Below are 23,276 nucleotides of genomic sequence, written 5' to 3' on the forward strand. Positions count from 1 at the left end.
CTTCTGATCCCAGTGTGAGATACCCTAACTGTAACCTGTCTAGTCTTGTTCCTGACTTTACATTATCCAGCCCAGTTTTTTTTTTTTTTTATCCACATTAAGAAAAAAAAACAGTGGTGGGCTAAGGTTTATGTGTGAAATGTGGATGAGTGCCAGATAAAACATTTCAAACCGCAAGCCAAATTTTCTGTCTTCATAGGTGGTCTGATACTGTGTGTAAGACCGAAGCCGACCCTCATACTTTTGGTCTGGCTGAGCTTTTAAAGGAGAAAAACAACATTAAAACTAATGTGGCGCATTACAAAATCTGTGCTATGTCAGCATTACTCCATTTCCAGACACATGCTGGTACACTTAAGAGCTTTTCCTTCTACACTTTGCGAGAGTGTGAGACTTGTAACCTGACACACTTCATTTAGGCCACCTTTGCTTTTATTACGAGCAGATAATCCATACCAGATAATATCTATGTGTAACATTACAGTACATGGTAAAAAAAAAAAAAATTATAGTAGTTTGACATTATGGGAAAATGTCTTATATATGTTTTCCTTAATGCACCTGCAACTGCGGGGGAGTTGGTGTCAAGTGCAACATGTTGCTGCACAGTTTCTTGAAGGCTTTTTGTTGATGTGCAGTAGTTTGGTTTGTACCTTATTTGTGTGTCGCTTTGGACACAATCATGCGGGCTTGTAAACATGTCAAATTTCCCTTTGTATCATTATCATTGATAATGATAACATGAACAATCATCCTCTCTTCTATGACTGTTCCTGCTCTTTAAAAGTGACAGACAGCTGACTCAGTAGTGACTCAATAGCTACGTGATGGTTTGTGCTCTTTGTGTTGAAAACTCCCTCAAAGTTCATTCCTCAGAGATGGAAATGGCAGCCATGACAACCATGGTTAATTCACTCCATTATCATATCATTTCCAGATGGAGCGCACATAATTCAAGACCCCTTCCTCTTCCAACTGGAGCTCTTACATTACCTCTGTGTTTTGGCTTATTAATGCTCACGCCATTGTGCAATACAGTGTTGTTGCTTTGCTAACTGTAAGATGAACAGTGTAGGAGAGAAAGTGGGTGATTACAGCACCTTCAGCCGACAGAGATTTATCTGGAACACATCTAATTGAAAAGTTGTTTTTTTTACAGTGTGATCCTGTTACCTCCCTGTAGCAACACTTTCAGCTTTCACTTCCAGGCAGAGGCGCACCTCTGGTGTGTGCAGCATTGTTATCAGATGCCTACACAACAAAAACATTGTTTTGTCACTGAGAATGGGAGCAGCAGCCTTGGACTGTCAGACCCACAGAATGTCGGGAATGCTGTGTCCTGGTTAAAGGGTTGTTCCACAAATGATGTGCTGCAAGCGGTGTGGTAGGCAGGAGGGGAACCGTGGTATCCATGTTCATACCCACTGTCATCGCAACTTAGAAAAAGCAAAAGACCTGCACAACTGGCCCAGTCCCCACCCAGATCTGATAAAGGTTAGAGGGATTAAGTTGGAGACATAAACTCAGTTTTCCCCAAATACAAAAACAAAACAATACTTTCCTGTTTCCACACACTTTTTTGAGGACAGCACCAATTTTACAGATTGTCCCATTTCCATTTCCACATACTGTCTGCTTATTGCTGCAATATTTATTAATTTACTAACATTTCAGTACAGCCAGCCCTCATCATTCAGATGGGTACCATTTGTGCATTCAGCCACTTCACTGGGTACACCTATTCAACTGCCCATTAATGCAAATATCTAATCGGCCAATCACATGGCAGCAATTTAGGTGTGTAGACACGGTCAAAACAACCTCCTGAGGTTCATACTGAGCATCAGAATGGGAAAGAAAGGTGAATTAAGTGACTTTGAACATTGCATGGTTGTTGGTGCCAGACAGGCTGATCTGAGTATTTCAGAAATTGCTGATCTACTGACACAACCACCTCTAGGGTTTACAGAAAATTCCCTGAAAAAGAGACGCCAGTTGTCATCAGTTCTCTGGGCAAAATGCCCTGTTCATGGCAAAGGTCAGAGGAGAATGACCAGGTTGCTTTGAGGAGATAGGAAGGCAACAGTAACTCAAACAACCACTCATCTCTGAATGTACAACATGTTGAACCATGAAGCAGAGGACCAGCCTGGGTGCCACTCTTGTCAGCTAAGAACAGGAAACTGAAGCTACAATTTACATGTGCTCACCAGAATTGGACAGTAGAAGATCGTATAAATGTTGCCTGGTTTGATGAGCCTCGATTTCTGCTGCAATAATTCAAATGGTAGGGTCAGAATTTGGCATAAACAACATGAAAGCATGGATCCAGCCTACCTTGAATCAACCGTTCAGACTGGTGGTGGTGGTGCAATGGTGTGAGTGATATTTTCTTGACACACTTTGGGTCCCTTAATACCAACTGAACACCCCAGCCTACCTGCCCATGTTCATCCTTTTATGACCATAGTGTACCCATTTTCTAATGGCTACTTACAGCATTATAATGCGCCGAGATTTCTTGAACATGACAAGTTCACTGTACTTAAGCGGCCTCCACAGGCACCAGAATCTAGATCCAACAAAGCACCTTTGGGATGTGGTGCAATGGGAGATTTTGCATCACGTATGTGCAGCTGATAAATCTGCAACTGTGTGATGCTGTCATATCAACACGGACCAAAATCTCTGAGGAATATTTCCAGCATCTTGTTGAATCTATGCCATGAAGAATGAAGGCAGTTCTGAAGGCAGAAGAGGCTCCAAACCAGTCCAACCAAGGTGTAATTAATGAAGTGGCTGGTTAGTGTATAAATATCCACATAAGAGCTGACTCAGTCTTCCCATCATCCAGTCAGAGGACTATTGAGATTAGTCTCACTAATGAACACCTTGCATGCATGCCTGCCACCAGTCAACCAGTAGCATTTGCAGCATCACAAGTATCTCAAAATGACATTAATCTTAGCCAACACCCATGTAACCTCAGATCTATGTATTTAGAACACAAATAGGTCGGTTTAAAAGCAAAACTGCAAAGTCAGTATCACTTGGTTTGAACAATACTTGAAGTTATTTATAGTATATGCACTAATTAATATTTTACCTGTTAGCTGCAAGAACTTAATCAGCTATGGAGTTCTGAGGGTAATCTCAGTTGTCCTCCGATTGGATGATTGTGACAGCTGTATATACAGGAATGTTGAGATGCTGCTCATATACCTGGTGTTATGATTGAATTTTATTTTCCTCCCATGCGCCTGCTGCTAATTCAGGTGTGCAGAAACATACTTAAAAGGCTGTTCCCTTGAAGCATGTTCACCACTATGAAACAATAAAAATGTTTGACAAAACTCACAGTAAACGGGAACTGTTCACGATATGTATCGTCAGATTCACTGAGACAGGAAGAAGCACTTACATCTGTTAGTTTATTGTTTAATCAGTCTTTGACTTAGCTGACAGAGTACTTACAGAATCTAAATATATCTCTCAGAAAATAATACTGCATTTTTTCCAAAGAGCATGGTATCCTACAAATCTTTTACATACAATATATACAAATAATTTTGTATTATACATATACACTTGTATACACAGTCACGAAAGCATAACATCTGAGTGTGGATTCATCTGGATATTTGAGGTTTGGTTGTTCAAATAACTAAAATGCATCTGTATATATTCAACACACAAGAACTTTGAGGCCGTTTCTTTGCGCCGATGTGAGGTTTTGCCCCCCCCCCCTCTGAAATAATAAATCAATCTCAGACACGAGCAGTCATCTCAGTTAGGTGTGATTTGAGCTTTGATCATGCTTTATTTTCCAGTCGTGAAGATCATGCAATCAGTCCATGTAGTGATTGCTAATCATTACCAGTAATGGGTGAAATTACAGCAGTGGTTATGAAAAAATGATCAGGCAAAGTTAGATGGCACATGCACACATCATTTTCAAGCAATCCAGAAAAACTCGATAGGATTTTGAAGCAACGTAGTGCAGTTATTTAGCTATTCTCAGCGCAATCTCCACATGATTGTCATTCTCTTTTATTTGGTGCAGCTTCAGGTCTTAAATTCAAATTTGAAACTTCTAAAAAGGTTTATTTTCAAAGTAGCACGTTTAATTATGCTGAGCACCCTCTGTTTTTGATATCTTTTCATAAAACCTACATAAAATGAATATATCAGATGAACTGCATAAAAACACACAACTGGTGTCTGCTCAAATGTTCACTTCAATGCTAAGTATAGTTTTATGAGAGTTGAACCTATAATTAAGGCTTTTTGAAAAATATGTGTAATCAAAATTGCAATTTCTGACACTATCATGTGAACCACCATCTAAAAAAAAAAAAAAAAACGACTTCCAGAAATTCAGGCAACTGTTTGCTCTTCATTCCTAAATGCTCAGTTCACATTAGGACACTGAACTGCGTGCAAATAATGTTTAACTGTGCCAAAAAACTTTGATTCAAGGTTTTTGTGGGGCAGCGTATAGCGGCACACAATGTAAACAGTTTTAGGTTAAAATATTTCCCACTGACTGAATGCATACGCATGTAACAAGGGGAGTACATGAAATGTTTGGAAAAGTAGAGAGTGTGCGTACGTGTCTTTGTTACAATCTTGATAGTAAAAAATGTCAAACCTGTTAGTATGTCTGCCATTCCTTCACATTTTACACTCACTGAAATGCTTCAAACATTTTAGCTCAGCTCAGGTTCTGGTCATTAACAGAGTTAATGTATGTTTGAAGGTGTAAATCAAAATTGAATATAAACATATGATTAATTAAGAGTGTCCCCTCCATTTAACTTCAAGTTGTTGCCCCACCTCGCTGGTGTATCGTTTCACAGGCTGATGAACAAACTGGCCCTTTAATTCAGTATGCAAACTGACGCAGTGAAGCAGCAGACCAAATGCTAGAACAAGCTTTTATTTCTTATCTCATAACTGGGATTCATCGCCATCAGATTGCTCTGTTTGCTGCTTCCCAAGTGGTGGGCAAGGAAGCAAAGCAGCTTTGATAATAATGTGCATATTACCTTAATGCATATGAGCAGCTTTACAGTTCAGTCTCTTCTATGTCAAACACACTGCTTCCAGGTGCTTCTCAACTAAGCTTTTCATATTTTTAAGAAGGCTTTTGATACTGCCAGTGCGCAAAAACCTCACAGCCACTCGTGAGACTCGTGGGCTGTACGTGCCACCTCCTCAGGGCCCTCTCTGTGACCATGTGTGGACTTCACTGACCATAAGTGTTGCTCTGCATGCATAATTCCCACATAAATAGAACAAAGCTTAGCAAAACACTGGCTGTCAGCTCAGCAGAGTGAGTCGATTTCGAACTGTTTCTGGTTAACAGGTAAGGTTATTTCAGCAGAGATCACAAGAGGTATACTGGTTATGTCTGAACCCTGAATACAAGCTTTACATGAGGATTCCATTTAGTTCTGTGTGATTTCAAAGTGGTGTGGATGCCTATATATGTAGTGGAGCTTGGCACATGTAAAAATAATCTCTTTGTGTGTTTGAGTGGATCAAAACCTCAGAATACAATCTATAAAATTAAAATGGGAACACATCTTAATACCTGTACCTACTTCTAGCCACAGGGCAGTACTGGTGTTCATCCAAGACACACTTAATGTGTGTTGTGTTGTGTATGTAAGCGCTGTTGTGTAAGCGCTTTGAGTGCTCTGACTGAGTAGAAAAGCGCTATATAAGAGCTAGTCCATTTACCATTTAATATCGTACTCCACTTTTAAAATGTGAAGATTATTTAATCTGATAATCACAACACATTAAAGTAGAAGGAAAACTGGGATCAAATAAAAAGAAAGAGCCAAGGCTTCTAGTTTGAGGGCGGTAAACAGTGATTTTCACTGGCACACACACTGTTCATTAGCACTGGTCGCTTACGGCCGCCATCATTGCAGGGGTGGAGAGGGTTCTGTGAAGAAAAAAAACAAACTTGGCTGCATTTGATAGTAAAATTTTTATAGCTTATTGGTTCTGCTTGTGTGTTAGAGGTGAAATGTAGGCACAAAAACCACACCCACCAACAAAGGATTTTGTTGTGAAACTCTGCCCTGGGTAGTTATTGGATGGTTGTGCCAAATTTACCACCCGTAAACTAGAAGCCTGAGTTTCTAGGTGGAGAAATTTAGTCAAAAAAAAAAAAAAGTCAAAAGCAGCACTTAGTGGTTTTATTTGGCTTGTCCCCTCACTGCAGAACTGGATGGTTCAGATCAAATCCAGGAAGGTGACAGGAAATTCCAGAGTTAGCTATGTTGCTCTCAAAACAGTCCAGAGCAGTGAGTGAGCCCAGTCAGATACTGGTGTTGTAGAGGGGAGATAAGTGCTGGCTAAGCCAAGAGGTGGAAAATGGGGGGGAAGTCTCACGTCACCACTTGCTGCACTGTTGAGTGTTCACGAGGGCAGGACTGGTCTCTGCAATGCAGCCTGCTGAGCAGCCGCTGGAGCTTGTTGGAGAAGTTTTTGTTCATCTGCCTGTACATAAGAGGCATTGCAAAGCTGCTGGAGAAAGCCAGCAGTTTAGATACGCATCTCAAGAAATAATAGATAGGCAAGTAATGTGCACTGCTAATGTAACCTGGTGCAACAGCTATAGTATGTACCAAAAGGGTCATGTAGTATGGAGTCCACAGTACAAACTGCACACAGACTGAGGCTAGCAGCAACCTGTGTATGGAAGGATCCAAGCGAGCAGAGTCCTGATCCAGAGGTGTAGATTCCTTCCTGATGCGCAGAATGAGCACAAAAGCATAAAGAACAGCCAGAGCGGGCACCACGTAGCCAATGAACATCATGATCGAGTCCGCTGCCTCCTTGTTCTGCATTTTGGAGCACTCAACCATCTTGGTGGAGATGTGATTGCACACATAGAAGAGCAGTGAAGAGAAGCTTGTGAGCACTGCGCCACCCCAGATGAACCCGCACACATGTTTGGTGTTATACACACTAGACATGTATGTACGAGGCAGCGCCCGCTCTATGTAGTAGTCCAGACTGAGCAGCGTGGTGGAATACATGATAACCAGGGATGAGATGTTGAAAAGGATGAGCAGGGTGATGTAGACCTCGTCACTGTACTGCCACACATGCCACCGGGTGAAGGTAGAGCTCAGGAGCTCCACGGGCGCCACCAGGTTGAGCACCAGACCTGCAATGGCCATGTTGACAAAGTAGACGTCGGGCATGGTCATGGACACCTTGTTGGAGAGGTTCACCACGACCAGCAGCACATTGTAGCACAGCCCCAGTGGGAAGCACACCAGGAGGTAGATGAGGGAGAGAATTGACAGAATGAGGCCAAAGTCCTGGCAGAGCCGGTAGTCCACACTGGTGTCTGTCTCATTGTAAACCATGCAGATCCACATCGCTGGGCTCTGGCACAGGTCAAGTATTCTCAACAGGTCAACTGTAGGCAGAGTTAGGGAAACAGGAATTAGTCACTGCAATGATAACAAATTACATAGCTGTTAAAGATACAATATGTTCAAATGTTTGACAAAGTTAAAAACAACATGATATTTCTTAATAGGGTGTTGGGCCCCTACATGCACCTTGGCACTGAAGCTCTTAAACTCTGTAAGGATTAGGTCACCACTCTCCCTAACAGCTGACATTAAGTTTTTAAAAAAAATCTAAGTTGGCGTGACTTTTTTTGTCTAAAATATACAAATTTCACTTGTTTTTACCAGTAATTGGTAGGAAGTTATGTGCTTCTGTTGTCAGAAGTTGGGGGTAATGCACCTAGAAACTATTTGCCAACTGGCATTAGACACCCACCATAGAAGAATGCACTATAACTACCAGGCATCAGGCGGATAAAACAGGCATAATACTGTAACGTTAGACGGCACTGTACAAATAGGAGAAGCACGCAAACCCAAAGATTAACAGCCATTAAAAAGTCATGTGTGGAATTCCTTGGAATAATAAATAAAAACACGGTCCAGTGCAAACTAGAACAGATAAAGCTAAAACGTGCCATAAGTTTACCACAACTATGCAGTCATCTGAGAGCAGTTTAGGGTTGGATACGATCTTCAAATAATAGTCCAATAGGTCCCAGTGAAAGTGGACTAGTATGTTTGCTCGAAATGCCCATCCCTACTGCATATGTACTAGGAATGGACATTACATCACTTTCAGACAGAACAAATCATTAAGTCACCTCTTGTGTTCTCTGGACAGAGGCATTGTAATCCTGAAAAACACCACTCTATTGACATTACATACACAGGAAACTGTGAGAGAATTCTGAAATGCTAATGATGGCGGCCACCAAAGAGGGCACGGGTGTTGAGCCAATTAACAAAATGGGAAACAGGAGACATTAGCCAATCCTGTTATAGAGCATAAAGGTCAGTAGAAGCAGAATGGTAACTCCCGTTCACTCCTGGTGCATGGGTACCAGGAGTACGACTTTAATTTTTATATCCCAGCGATTATTAAAATTAATGTCATGGCACTCTCCCCATTCATTTAGATAGGGGCTTCAAAATAACAACCCGGATATGAGTTGAGTTGTGAGTATTAAGGTAAACTTATCTCGACTTGGGGGTGAGAGACTGAAGCGACAACCAATGGAAGTAAAGGATACAGCTGTTGACATATGGCTAAATACATTAGTGGATTACCTAGGCAACCATCAGCAGCAAATCATTTTATGGGACAAGTGCACCTAAACAATGGCAGCAAAATACATTTATAGAGCTTAATGGAGTCGGTGAGTTCAGGTTTTTGTCATCTATTTGTATACAATTGTATATATTACTGTAAATCATATAAGACAGCACAGGAAAAAAAAAAAATTATAACAATACCTCATTTATAAAATAACCCCTAAAAATCTTTGATATAATAATCATGCATTTTATCAACCAGTCTCCGAGTTTATTCTCTTTGATGTCATAAAAAAGTGTCTTGTTTTGGAAGAAACCCTCTGTTTTTGGTGCTGGCTACAGGAGTAAGCAAAGCCACGACTCAAAAACACGTCCGCCACGTCTCGCCTATTGTGCCATGGGTAACACTGTTAATTTCACTTCACTGCATCTGACTGACTGAACACAAACGCCTCACAATATGTTTCATTTGCTAGCTCAGCCTCAAAAACCCACTATTTCTCCTCACTGGCCGGAGCAAATGACGCCTTTGTTCTGGTGGAAGAACACAAAACTGCATTTGTCTGACACCTTCGCAAGCTTTTTCTCTCTCGCTCTGCCTCGCCTGTTCTCTCTTTTACAGTTGCATGCAAGGGCGCTGCTGACTGTGCAGAGCTGCCCTTATACTTCTCATTCTTATGCAGCATGATGAAGAACACTTTACAGACAGCTCTGGTGCTCCTGCGCTGAGTCAAACACATTCATCTTCTGTTCAAGTTACTGCCAAACTGGCTGGGGGCTGGGCAGGCCGTGATGGGTAGATTTATAAAGAGTGAAATGTGAAGCCGGCTTTGGTGAAGGGTCAGCGAGGAACAAGGTGTGGGTTGGAGTTCAGGACAAGGTCAAAAAACAAAGGAAACAGATAGATGGCATATATGTCAGAAGCATTTGGGACCAAGGCTGATGGGGTTGCATAATTCTGATGTTTCCTATAACTGGGGTAATTCTTGGGAACATTCCTATTACACGGGAGAATAAGTGACTCAGGTCCCACTACATTTAATTTCCACAGCACTAATTTGACTGTGATGTTTCCACATGCTTCCCTCCCAAAACTGCTTTTGAAAAAAAGGCTTCATTGAAGGGAAAACAACATTTTTACAATAAAACAGTATGCCCCGCTAATCTGTGCAGAATTTTCTGGAAATTTCCTCCTTGAAAACACCCAGGAACAAAGTGTAGGGAGGCAATTTTGCTTTCAGGAAGATGAGTAACGATGCCAGTAAAAGGGAAACATTCTTCTGTGTGCTTACGCAACACCACTACAGAGGGGCTGTTTTGGCCTTAAGCCTCTCACACACATATACGCTCAGTCCCTGCTCTATGTTGCTCCAATTGGCTGTAATGGAACTGTAGTGGGGGCTGGAGCTCAGAGATGGACTGGAAGTGGACCAGGAGAAGGGAAGTCTTCACTGAGACGGAAGCACTGGTCAGCCCACTTGTAAACACTGCTCTCAAACACTGGCAGCTCGGTGACTCATTGACAAAAGCAGACCTTGACAAAAGCACACAACAACCAGTTCTGCTCTTTTCATTGATTTGTGCCCCCCCCTCCATTTGCTAAAAATTACAGGAAGTTTGTTTGCCCTTCACTTCCCCTGCAACCTTTCATCACTTACAGAGAAAATGACATAAGGGGAAGTTTGTGATTATTAAAGAGGACTCACTGGATTGTGGCTGGCAGTCCTCATTCATTATCACCTGCTGTATACAGACATTTCTAACCCCCTGTCATTAACACATTGGCTCACTCTGCAGCTTCCGATAGCTGCAGAGTGAGCTTAAAAAAAAAAACTGTCTGTTTCAACTGTTCTCGGTTATGTCCTGCATATTTGCACTTCGGGTAGCAAATATGAGGAAAGGTATGAAGTCTGTGCTATGCTGTTTCTATTTCTCTTTTATTTGTGAATATCTGATTAAAGAATTACTATGCAGAACTATGCTTGAATAAGTGAATCCCAAATGAAGAAAACAGGTTAAAAATATGATTTTGTAACACTGCTCGTGAATTTTCTTTGCATCTGGATAAAAGCATCTGTGGGATGCCAAAGACTCTCAGGGAAAAACCCTCAGTTTATTCCCCTGACATCTTTCCCACGCAAAGTAGTGATCATGATGCCTAAAACAGAACTTAACTTTCTTTTCAGGGAAAAAAAACAAAAAAACAGTGATCTTATGGACAGTGCTCCCCTGCTAGCACAAAGTCGTGCTTCCCTGCTGCAGGCACACAATGGGTGGGAATCACAAAGTCACTCATGAGACAATGGTGCCGTTCCAGAAGTAAAAATCCCATTAGTATTCTCCATAGGGATTTTGATTATGGGCCATAATGTTGTAACCATCCAAAGCAGACTTAATAGGGCCTACGATCCTGTGGAAACCACAAGCCTGTATGATTTCAACCTTGTTTTAACAAAAACATGTTTCATTCTCAATGTTGTGGAAAAGAACTACTCAGTAAACTGAAACAGTGATGTGTGACTGGTGGAGGTTGCTGTTACTGTGGAAATGTTTAAACCTGCAGATAGTGGGATGCCTGAGCAGGACTGAAACACTGTATCATATTAATAACTAGGCTATACTTTACCACACACACACACACACACACTACAAAATACATTCAAAATAATTATTATACAACATTAACCATATAAACGCAGCAATGATGAAAAGGATCAAATTTGAGAAGAAGGTGGAAGTTGTGGAATCTGGGATTTGCAGTGGATTATGGGATGAGAGGTTCCTTCGCTGTTAAAAGGAATTATCTACACAGTCTTTTTATCTTTCCTTTTTTTTCCTGTTTTTATTATTATTTTTTTAATCCAAGTCAAATCCTTCTATGGTCAAGATTCGCCTCATAGCTGGTTGGCTTTCTGAAAATATTATCTTTATTATTTAACTCCAGATTCTGAAATTTGCTTTCTCCTGCTGTCTGCCTTGGTAAATCCACTTAGAGCTTCTGCATGTTTGATTAAAATATTGATATTTGGCAGCAGCATATCCATAATTGTACTATGAGAGGAAACAATTTTTCCTCACTCACAAATCACATGTTCCCTTTGCTTCTATTCTTTTTGAACTGTAGGCCGCACCCAACAAAGACTATAAATTTTGCGGCACTGTTTTGGCTTGTTGTCCACCTTTTTTCTTTACCCGGTGCGTGTAGTGTCTCCGTGTTGGAGACATGAGTGCACGAACATGTTGGTCTTTACTGACATTTCAGCGATGTATCAGTGCAGGAACTCATAGATTCCCAGATTACACAGACAGGGAGACACTGCAACAGCTTGAAAAAAAAAAAAAAAAAAAAAAAAAAGACCCTCTGGAGAAAATTTGATGACTTCTTTGCATTTTCTTTTGACTTCTTCCAGCGCTGTTGTGTTTTTTTCTGACATCTGGTATTCAGAAGAAGACTGCAGTGCCAGAACAAAACAGCTAAGGGGCGGTGGAGATGCTGCCGCTAGCAACCCATGCAGTGACTATAAACTAAGCTTTAGAGTGATCACATCCACAATGTACAGTGAAATAGTATTTTTTTTTTTTTTTTTGCCAATCTCACAATTAAAAGAAAAACTGACCAAAAATGAGTTAAAGATTTCTGGAGTCTTATTCAGCAACACTGTCTTGAAAGCAATTAGTGTAGCACTAACCAATTCTGGCGGTTTCACTGTATATCATGGTATTATTATGAATATTATTTCTGCAAAAGCGAGCCTTTACAAAGGCTAAAAGGTGAAAAGCTAAAAAAACCCAAAAAACTTTAATAATCAGAAAAGAAACATAAAATTAAACATGACCACAGAACAAAAATACAAAATAACTGACTCTCAGGCTAAGGACAGTTAAACATTTAGCAAAGGGCTATAGAGTCAGTACTTAACAAGCTGCCTGTTAAGTTTAGGTTAGATGTAAAGCCAGTTTTTGATGATTAGCAAATATTGTCTCATACTAATCATCTAATTCATACAATTAGAAATCTGAGTATGAAGGGTGCACAGTTAATGCAGATCAGCACCACTAGCGAACAACATTATATGTTTGAAACCCCTTAAAAAAAACCACAGTAGGTGTGTTACACTGGTATAATGTTATTTGAAATATTAAAAACATGCATGAAATTATGACCTGCATACCAAGCTGTTGTGCAAAACTACAAACAAAAATGCCAGTTACTGCAAAGGGAAGCACACTGACCAGCAATAACCCATATTCCATCAAATGTTTTCAAATAATTCTTATGGACTGCAAGCTTTTTACTGTAAGCATCTATCCACTCTGGGCAACATCCAATCAATGGTTGTGAAAGTCAGTGCACTTTAGCTCTGCATACTTTCCAGCAGCCCGTGATAATGAAATCTCTGGTTTTCTACTCAACTGAGGGAAAAACAAGCGAGGTGTAAGCGAATGTCTACCCCTGACTCGGAGGCAGAGCGGTTTCATGCTGCATGATCCATGTCTGTTTTGATTCAGTGTAATGAGGGCCATTTCATTTTCTAGTCCATTTTGGAGCCTGTCAAGGCTACAGCTGGAGGTGACGTTGCTGGGGTTGAGTGAAGGTCAGAGAGAGACACTACGCCCAGCTGTTATTACGGCATGCACGCTGTCAGAGCTCGTGTTCAAGGCTATACTCTTGCAGTTACTGATGTATGCATAATATCTTTTATTAATTATCCAAGGAGTGTGGTAACCTGTCACTTGTCACTCTATTTTCCTCTTACATGAATGCTCAATAAAATCTTTCGAAGGCCATTCCCTAGAGGATATGCTCATCACAGTTCCCTGCTTTTATGCCACATTAATCATGCAGATGCCCTAACAAGAGATATAACCATTCATTCATTTACATCTACTGCTATAAGCATGCACACTAGAGGAGAGCTCTACAGCCCAAGCTGAAATTTCTTGGACGTGACTTTGACTGCAGTTGTATACTTGGTTAAACCTTGTCTGAAATTTCTGCACTATGCAATGTCAAAAGTGGTTAAGTTTAATATTCCCAGAGGGGTCGGCCCTACTTCAGCATGCTTCGGCCCCCACCAAACACGATAGTGTAACAGTGACGCCCACGTGCTTGACATCTCAGCGTTTTGAAGCCAGATATCGCTCCCTGATGGGAGTAGTGTGACATACTGGGCCCACACCCCTCGTATATTCTTACTGGAATTTACAGGCCCTTCTCAGAAAGCTGCGAGTGATGTCACATGATTTTTTTCTAGCCATGCCGACAGCAGTGTGCAACACCGCAGCAGCAGAATATAACACAGTGAGAAAATAAGATTACACAACTCATTTTTGTGCAGGGCTGTTTCCAGGATTTCTTTAATGGGTGGCAAGGAAATCTGATTATTTGATTGTAAATAAACAGTGTAGAAAATTGGCTTTAAATATATTGGGCAATTTGGAAATTGTTTTGCGTGGAATAACGAGTGGTGAAACAAGTACTTAGACTCTTAAAAATATTGAAAAATGTAAATACACTTAAAATATTTAAAGAAAAATGACCATTATTATTATCATCACTATATACATTTTATTACATAGCTACTTTTTTCTAAATAGATGTATACATAAGTTTACTGTTGCAGCTGGAGATGATTTAATGGCATTTACTGCAGTGTGGCTTTATCTGTAATAACAGTATAGTATATTAGTAGACTTATATTTTGAAGTCAGCAAAATAATAACTAAAGCTTTGAAATAAATGGTATATGGGGTACGAAGTACAACAACCAAAATATAGTGAAGCAGAAGCACAAAATACCATAATATAAAAGCACCACTGGTCATACTCATTGTCTTAGGGGGCTGTCCACCCCATGCTCTCCAGGGGACACTATCAGAGGTGACAGGTGACATAATGCTGAATGTGATTTTCTGTAGTACTTGAGTCTGAAAGTTTTGAAAACTACACATTTTGCTGCAGACTATACAGATCAGTTACCTGAGTCCCATTTTCATTAGCTCATCCACAAATCTGAAAACTGAGAAGGTCGAAATCATTGATGATTTAATGGATTATCTGCTTCACAAAGGGCATCAAACAGCATCTGATTATCTTTAGGGAAACACTAATTCCTCTCATTGAGTTCTAGTGTAACAACGTCTGGTCAAACATAGGTCACCCTCAGTCTCAGCAGCCTCCCCTGGCTGCTTTTTTCCAGTAACTTGCTTAACTGTCAACAGCTTCAACAAAGTCAGAGTTCAACGGTCAGCACAAAGCAGGCTTACTGTCATTAAGCCACAGGCACACACGCCTAAGTTCCCTCCGGTCACATGGATGAAGCTGACGACAAGTGCAAAGCCTGAGTCTCAAGAAGCATTTCATTTGGCTGAGTGGTAATACTGATCTGGCTGGACCTACTTTGCGAGGAGGTGGTGCCCGTTCCAAATTTAAAGATAAAATATTATAATGACTAGTAATACTGATCATTTATCACCTAAAAACAATGATGAACTGTAAAGCAAGGTGAAGTAGTTAAAGCAAAAATGCATGCTTTGTCAAAAGAAACATAAAGCAGTGTTGAAACCACTGGTGTAAAACGTCACTTAAAATACGATTTAAGCTCTTTACCAATGTATTTTAACCATTTATCACTACAAGACTGTATATGTAGGCATGGATTTAAGGGAGTACATTCAGACCTAGTTAACAAAGTTGTGTTCATGTTGCAACCCATTATAATGTAAATATTGCTCATAGTTAAGAGACCCATTAGTAATAGGTCCCACTGGAAGATATCACATCAACAACAGATGGTAGACTAGTGTTCATATAAAGAGCATTTTACCTGAGAGGCCTCCGATTACAATGCTACAACTTTTCTCCCCCTGCACTTCAGCAAGCTGATCCCGTGAGAAAACTCCTCGTCAGGTGTTGTTTTTCAAATACAAGCCCTTTTGCTGAAATTGTGGAACTTCTCGAGCTGATCAAAGCTAAGAAAACAACAACTCCCGGAGTAGGGGAGTGTTTATTTTTCTGCCGTGTCATTACACTTGACCAGACAGATGAAAGCGTGAATAGCTGTCACGACTTTACCATTATTTATTCCTCCCCTTTCTGCGGCTATTGTTGGCACAACTGCGACTACTCACTCTCACACCTAGTCATCCCCAGCGGTGTAAATTCACTTATTCCCACTTTCAGGTGAAAGCCAGAGACCATACCTTTGCATTTGTCGAGAGAAACAATGGAAACGAGAAGAGGACTCACCACAAACGTGCAGGTTTGGATCGGTGACAAACCTACGGAGGCATTGGATTTTGATGTAGGATTTCCACTGGCATTTCTCAGTCGTTTCATTTGGAAGGGGGGAAGACGCATTAAAATGTCTCTTTGACTCTCCACGCGCTCGTGAAAAGTAAAACAGCGGGGTGAAAACGCGGTTTTAGTGGATTTCAGTTGAGTCGCTCCGCATCTACCAACTTTTCGGACGAGGCTTGCTCTGAAAAGGGGCCGACCGTTACAGGCATTACTACTGCTGGAGTGCTGCTGAGCTCTACAGTGTGTACACACGTGACCCTCCCCCACTGTTTCCTCGCTCCGCTCCCCGCTGCTGCTGTTGCTCCACGGTCGTGAGGCCCGAATGGCCGTTCTCTGCTCTGATTGGACGGAGGACAGGGAGGTGGGGCGCGAGGGAAACCCACACACACACGTACGCACGCACACACACAAAGTCGTGTTTCCATCACTTTTGAGGACATTACTTTGATTTACGTTTGTTTCCTGGAGTCGTATCCTAACATTCAGCTTAATCCAAACCGTACCCGAACTTCAAGCCAAGCCTTCGTGCCAAAATTAATTACGAACGCTATGGGGACTTGTTTTTTTACCCCCTCCAAAAAAAAAAGAAAAAAGCAGTCCAATGAATATCCAGGACACCATGGTGCAAAATATACAGTGTATGCCATAATTCATCAGTAGGATGGAGTAATTTGCTGCCTGATTTGTGGATTCTAAGTAATTTTTATGCACTAGCCTGTAACTGGTGAAATATAAAAAATTATATTATGCATATCAACATTCATCATGGTTCCATAGTTCCATTGTTGTTGCATTGTTTTTTTTTTTTTTTTTGCTTGACCTTAAAATCATTTAATCCTTTTTTCTGCAATGCTTATTTTTTACCATCCAACCAACCTTACTCTGCCTAAACCTAACCCCATCCTAAATAGTTGTCACTATCTTACTTAAGGTATGTTCAAAACAACATGAAAAGGGCATCCTGGAAACATATAATAAGGTAACTAGTCCAAAAAAAAAAGAAAGAAAGAAAGAAAGAAAAAAGAAAATCTGGTTTAGGTTTGCCACAGGTCAGGCAAAGTGCTTTTGTGTTGATGCATACACAAAATAAGCACACATTCCTGCTATATTAATTTGTAACAGGATCACTGTACAGCATTATTCTTAGCTTAGGCTTTGGGATGAAAGACAAAACAGCTACCATTGTGATGTTTTTCCTGAGATGTTGCATCCTGTCTGAGCGAAGTATTTTTGAACTTCAATGCATTGGTCTGTTACTCAAACTGTACCTCCCAGTTTGTGTTTTATTATCTCACCGCAATCTAAAACAACCCAGCTCATTGTTTTAAAAGATGTGTTTTTTTAAGCCCAAATGAACCATAACCTAATTTAATGCTGGGTTCAGGCAACCCAATGATAGTAGGTCAGTTGGTCTGGGATCAGCATATAGTCTGTCAAAGACATTAGTTTGTGAAAGAATAGTGCAAAAGCAGAATTTGTATTCTTGAAGCTCAGGGGCACAAAGGGAGTTTCGAAACCTCTTTTCCAACTAAATGTTCCAAGTTGCATGACTCAAATACTCTCATGATTCAAAGTCTTTGGCACATGACAGTTTTAGGACCTCGTGCTCAATTAAGTTCAAACAGAATTGGTAGTTGCATTAGTTTCATCCACACTGGAGGCTTAAAATTTATTTGAATTTGGACTTCAACACCATTGCCTCACCTTTTTCCCACCTGCAAAGTTCAGAGTGGCTTTAGTGTTTCTCCAGCTGAGTAAACAGCAACTCTGGAGAGCAACAACTGAAGTACTGGTAGAGGTGAAGATAGAGGTCTGTAGATGTCTTCTCTGCTGTGACTTCATAGGATTCCTGAGAATAGTATTGTGTTCAAACTTAATACATTTTTGACCCTTTTTTTTTTTTTTATTAGAGAATTTCAATTTGAAAGTAAAAGTAATCTCCTAGATCCATTCTTACAAAAGCTTTTTGTTGATGTTCTCTTTAATGCAGATGAAATGCAAGGCCTCCGCATCTCCAAAGGAAAGAAAACAAACATTACATTCAAAAGCCGAAAGGAGGAGCGCTGGTGGATTTCTACTCTGCTAAACACATAAGGAAAAAAATTGTAATACAGCAAAGCTTATAATCAGTTTTGGGAAAAATTACAATAAAAGCAGAATGATGAAGTTCCTTTGTCCTGTTGACTGGACTCTTACAAAGCAGCTGGAGTTTGCTAAGAAGATTAATCATTAGAATGCAAATTGTTTGCAGTTCAAAGCAGATTTCAGGATTATAATATATGCCAGTGACATAAAAAGCAACAATGTATGTGAGATTATTGTGACTAGTTAAGTTGTGTAAACGGAAGCTAATTTTACCAAACATTACTTTGTTACAAGATAAGGAGCCAAGTTAGTAACTCTTTTATTTAAAGGCAGTGGTGTTTCAAGATGAAATATGCAACAGTTGAGATAATATAATTTTATAGCTGAAATATAGCTCAGTGATTTCAGGTATTTACAGTACCGTATAACAACAGCTTTTTTTGTCCACACAAGAGTCATACATAAAAAGAAAGGAAATTTTCTGCTCACCTGAGGGAATGATGGACATAAAAAGAAAGCCCTGAAGTGAAACACAGTGTTTAAAGAAGTGAAGCAGATTAATATCATTAATATCTGAAGAAATATAGTGTCTGTGTGCTCCTCCAGTTCTCCATGTAAGTAATGGATTAGTTAAAGGCGTGTAACAAAAATGCAAAAAAAAAAAAAAATTTGGAATACACAGTAGAAAATAAGAGTGCTTTGCAGTCTTTCAGTGAGCACTCCTGGGCTTTGAGAGTGCTGAACATTAGTCTCTTGTGCCACTTTCAAAGAAATGAAGTAGCTGCATCAGCATAATTTCTGTGGAGTAGTTACAGGCAGTCAGAGATACCGAGAACTGTGATGTTTGAGAACATTAAGTTTAATCAGATAACTGACGTCATACAGGAAACTGTAAGATAACTGTTCCCTTTGCACCAACTGTCAGCTAATAACAACTAAGAACTCTGTGCTGTATAAGTGAAAATCAGTGTTACTGAGTATAAGGGTACAAAGGTGCATTAGTTTATTACAGAAGGCTTGGACCAAGCAGAAAATTATGACCAACATTGCAACTATCCAGCAAAATAAAGTCATAATAAAAAAGAGTCAAGTCTGGACAAAACAGCAGCAATAGTAGAGCAGTTTGGTAACTAGGTGGATAATGGCCACTTGGTAAATTAAGTATCACTTCAATCCCCACAGTTCTCGTAAAGTGTTTATTTTTCTTGTTCCTGCCTATCTCTGTCTTTTATCATTGCTTTCCAGCTAATTGAGGTGTTGCAGTGGAACAGCACACACTCGCTGCACTTCCTGTGAAAGCATCGCCCTGGAGACAGAGATGTTGTTCCAGTGATTACACCATTGACTGTGTTCCTTTGTCTGATAAGACATTCAGAATTTGTCACGTTGTCCTTGGAACACAAAGTGCTCATTCATGAGAGCATCACTCCTGCCCGCTTCTGAAAACTGATCAGATTCACACAGGCCTGATTTTCTTCACGATCAATAAATTTCAATATCGCGCAAAACCCGTAACACATTGTCTCTCAGGTTTTCAGGCCGTTTCATGTTATGAAATTGCATTAAATGGCTAAATCAGTATTTTAGTACTGCAAGTGTCTCTAAATGACTCAGAAAGTCCTTAAAGGTTATTCTCAAAGCTATTGAGACCAACTTTAAATAAGAAACAATTAAGAGAAGGGGCAGGAATGAATAATTAAATGTGGGATTTAAAACAAATAGATTTTTCTTTAATAAACAGATGCAAAAACCTGCTGATGTGACACCAGCTTTATTTATTTAACTAGTACATGCCCATGCCACAGTATTGTTTGGCATGTTCTCGCTGCTTCTAACCAAATTCAGAAAAGTAAAAAAAAAAAAGATAGATAGTTAGGGATGGTAGATTTTTATATGGTAAAAATGGGTGATTGCTTGGTGGTTGCTAGGCAGGAATAACTTTTGTGAATATAAATAAGATATTATTGTGAAATATAAAGATAGAATCCTCTCCTAAGTTGTCGGTGAATAAAGGCTAAAATCATTCTTAGCCATTACATTGCCTGGTGGTTGCCAGGCAACCTGATGTCAAACAGAATGAGATTTTTTTATACAGGGCTCAGAAATAAATAAATAAATAAATAAAGGACCACTTTGAAAACACATTAGGTCTTAATGGGGAAAAAAATCATGCTGGATAGCTACACTGATATGGACTGGGTAATGTGTTAGGAACAAAATGTTGCCACATTGTTTGAGGGAAATGAAAATGATTACCTACAGAGGGCTGAATTCAAAGACACTCCAAAATGCAAACGTGAAAAAAAGGATGCAGCAACTCACTGTAACAACTCAAAATGGTACTCAGTACTTTGTACGGCTCCCACATGCTTGTATGCATCCCTGACAACATTGGGGCCTGCTCCTAATGAGGTGCCCGATGGCATCCTGGGGGACCTCCTCATTGATCTGGACCAGGGCGTCACTGAGCTCCTTGCCAGTCTGATGTGCGAGCGGACGCCTGCCTCTAATTGTTTGGCCAGAGACATTCACACATATGACCTGCTGGAGGTCATTTTGTAGGGTTCTGGTAGTGCTCATCCTGTCCCTCCTTGCACAGAGGAACAGATACCGGTCCTGCTTTTGAGACTGTGCTGGGAGACACAGCAAACCTTCTGGAATTGGTATGTTTTGAGGTGCCTTTGTAGGTGTTGCCTCATGCTACCAGTAGTGACACTGACCCCAGCTAAATGCAAAACTAGGGAAAAAAAACATTAAGAAAAGATGTGAAGGGAAAATATGTCAGTGGTCTCCACCTGTAAAACCATTCCTGTTTTGGGGGTTGTCTCATTGTTGCCCCTCTAGTTCACCTGTTGTTCATTTCATTAACACCAATGCAGCTGAGACTGATTAACAACCCCCTCTGCTACTTAACTGACCAGATCAATATCCTAGAGGTTTAATTGGCTTGATGCTATACTCTGATTAAAAATTGTTCCTTGAATTTTTTTTTAGCAGTACGCTTACCGTGCTGTCATGTAAATTGGGGTCTGCAGAGCATATTTTGGTTGGATGAACAATTCCGACAGCTGAGATGTTTCAAGTTCACCTGCTCTGCACATCCATTGAAGTAAATTAAGCCACCATATCCAGTGCAATTGGATTTTTTAAACTAACTGGTAAGCTGGCTGAATGCATGCACAATATATTTTACAATATAATTGTTTCCAAATCCTTTTTTTGAACAGGCAGTTATCATCAGGATTTGACTGTTTTTGAATTGGCCAGGAGATTCAAATTTGGTTGTGAGAGGAGGTGGGTGTTAATTATCCCATGACATTAGTCTGATTAATTCACTGGTATATGCCATGCAGAGTTTAAAGTGGTGATAAGAAGAACTCTACAAACAAAGCAAAATATGCATAAAAAATGTGAATAAATAACCCCTCCTGCAGCACTGCTCTTCTACCCTCTCTGTTCACAAGATGAGCACAGGCACATGCATGTGATTATTAGAATGACTTTATGCAGCATTCAAAGGCTGCTCTCCTTATAACCATTTTACAACATCTTACATCCCTGGAAGACTTTTTAATGCTTTGCACTACTCACCTGATCTTGTCTGTAAAGACCAGTGTTTGACCAAAGTCTTTTTTTCATGTTTTTTTTTGTTTTTTTTACAGGTAGATTGAGGAAGTGTTGGAATCTATTTCCATTCTTGGGCTGCTTGAATATTCTGAAAGGTTATTATTTACTTTTTTTGTCCTATGATGTCAAAACTATATTGCCTGCCAGTTTTCTGTTCTGGCTTGTATGACTTGTAATAGCTGACAAGATATAATCAAACACATTTTCACTTTTAGAATGATGGGTGTCATCTGAATAACAAATTCTTTATTTAAAGTCTTGATTGCAGGTTTAAGCAGGGAAAACATACTGATTTATGTTGGTTTGCGTGGCAGTGCATGTGATGCTGGCATTTACTGCAGCAGGGAGAAAGTGAGTGTTAGGGGCAGAGTGTGTCGTGAGTCTTTGGACTAAACACAGTTTATCCCTAATCATGCAAAAAAAAAAAAAAAAAATCTGTTCTTCTTGGAAGCCTCGATCCACTGTAAGGTTCTGGTCTGAATTTACTTTCCCTTAAATATGTTACGCTGCATGACAACATAGGGGTTGTTTACAAATGCTCATCTACACTCAGCGTCATTCAGCCCAGGATGCAAGTCATCTGTTTGCATAGTCACTTTGGCACCAGATGGTCTCAGACACGTAATGTGAGCCTAATGATTATGAATAAACCGCAGCATCTGTGGACACTCTGAAAGTCTGAAATATTTAATCAGATTTTGGTCTTAGGTTTTTGTCCTATTGCAGAGAGAATGAAATAATGAAAGATTAGACTATCCAGATATTTCACAGAAGCAGACAGAACTCAGTGCTTATTTGACTTTTTAAAAAAATATTTATGTGAGGACCTGCGTGCACACAAACACATAGAGGGAAACTGCACGGCACTATGTGGTGCACACTCCTTTTAAGCTCAGAGGCCTGGGAGTGCACATTAAGCTCATTAAGTCTGTGGCAGAGATTATGGTTTACTGCAGACCAGGCAGCCCCGTCCAGCGGCTTGGACGTCTCCTCATTTTTAAAGGGCAGGGAAAAGAGTGGATAGAAGAGGGTGGAGGAACTCTTCTTATTCACTATCAACACTTCCTTTTCAGACAGATGGCTCCTGCACTAATACATACAATTAGACAGCAAGAAGATAGAAATAACTAAAGGAAACACACAACATGGTTGCAAGCACACAACCACACCACAAAAAACAAACTAGAGGAATGCTTTGCATAATATTTACATTTACAGCCAGAGAGCAGAACTCGGGCACGGTAAGCTATCGTCCTAAAACACGAGTTCATAATATAAACGTCAGTATGTTCTGTACAGCTTGTCTTCATTTTTCAGTACACAGAGGTCTGTCATCCTGTCAGACAGCTTTCTGGAAAAAGACTTTCGATGTGGTAACAGCCTCCCGAGACCTTATGTCCTCTGTAGTGGTCACAAAAAAAGTTAAATTGAAAGACACTTTTTTCCTCGGTTCTCTGGAGGATTTTTGTTTGTGTCATCGAGTTTGACTAACAGAAGCAGTGTGTCTGTGTGTGCTGGTTATGTGTTTGCCATTCAGGGTTCTGCAATTAGAAATGTGACTATAAATAAGCTTTTAAAATATTCACATGGTGGGCTAGGTATAGGTG

At 40.2% G+C, this 23,276-nt stretch overlaps 1 protein-coding gene across 3 annotated transcripts; it reads right to left on the reverse strand.

Annotated features, from left to right (window-relative positions):
- Positions 1–3,463: 3,463 nt before the first annotated feature.
- On the reverse strand, positions 3,464–16,265 carry gpr146 (G protein-coupled receptor 146). Of its 3 annotated transcripts, XM_030736436.1 has the most exons (3): positions 15,907–16,265; positions 6,645–7,447; positions 3,464–6,540 (listed from the first exon to the last, which is right to left on the reverse strand). In XM_030736436.1, the coding sequence occupies exons 2-3, from the start codon at positions 7,404–7,406 to the stop codon at positions 6,436–6,438; spliced, it is 867 nt and encodes a 288-aa protein (XP_030592296.1). In that variant the 5' UTR covers positions 7,407–7,447; positions 15,907–16,265; the 3' UTR covers positions 3,464–6,435. The 3 variants fall into 3 exon arrangements, with proteins under 3 accessions (XP_030592296.1, XP_030592293.1, XP_030592295.1); XM_030736433.1 differs by having other exon boundaries at positions 3,464–7,447; XM_030736435.1 differs by lacking the exon at positions 15,907–16,265 and adding an exon at positions 15,485–15,846 and having other exon boundaries at positions 3,464–7,447.
- Between the last annotated feature and the right edge of the window lie 7,011 nt (positions 16,266–23,276).

Source organism: Archocentrus centrarchus, chromosome 8 (genome assembly GCF_007364275.1).
Source record: "Archocentrus centrarchus isolate MPI-CPG fArcCen1 chromosome 8, fArcCen1, whole genome shotgun sequence".
NCBI classification, from domain to species: Eukaryota; Metazoa; Chordata; class Actinopteri; order Cichliformes; family Cichlidae; genus Archocentrus; species Archocentrus centrarchus.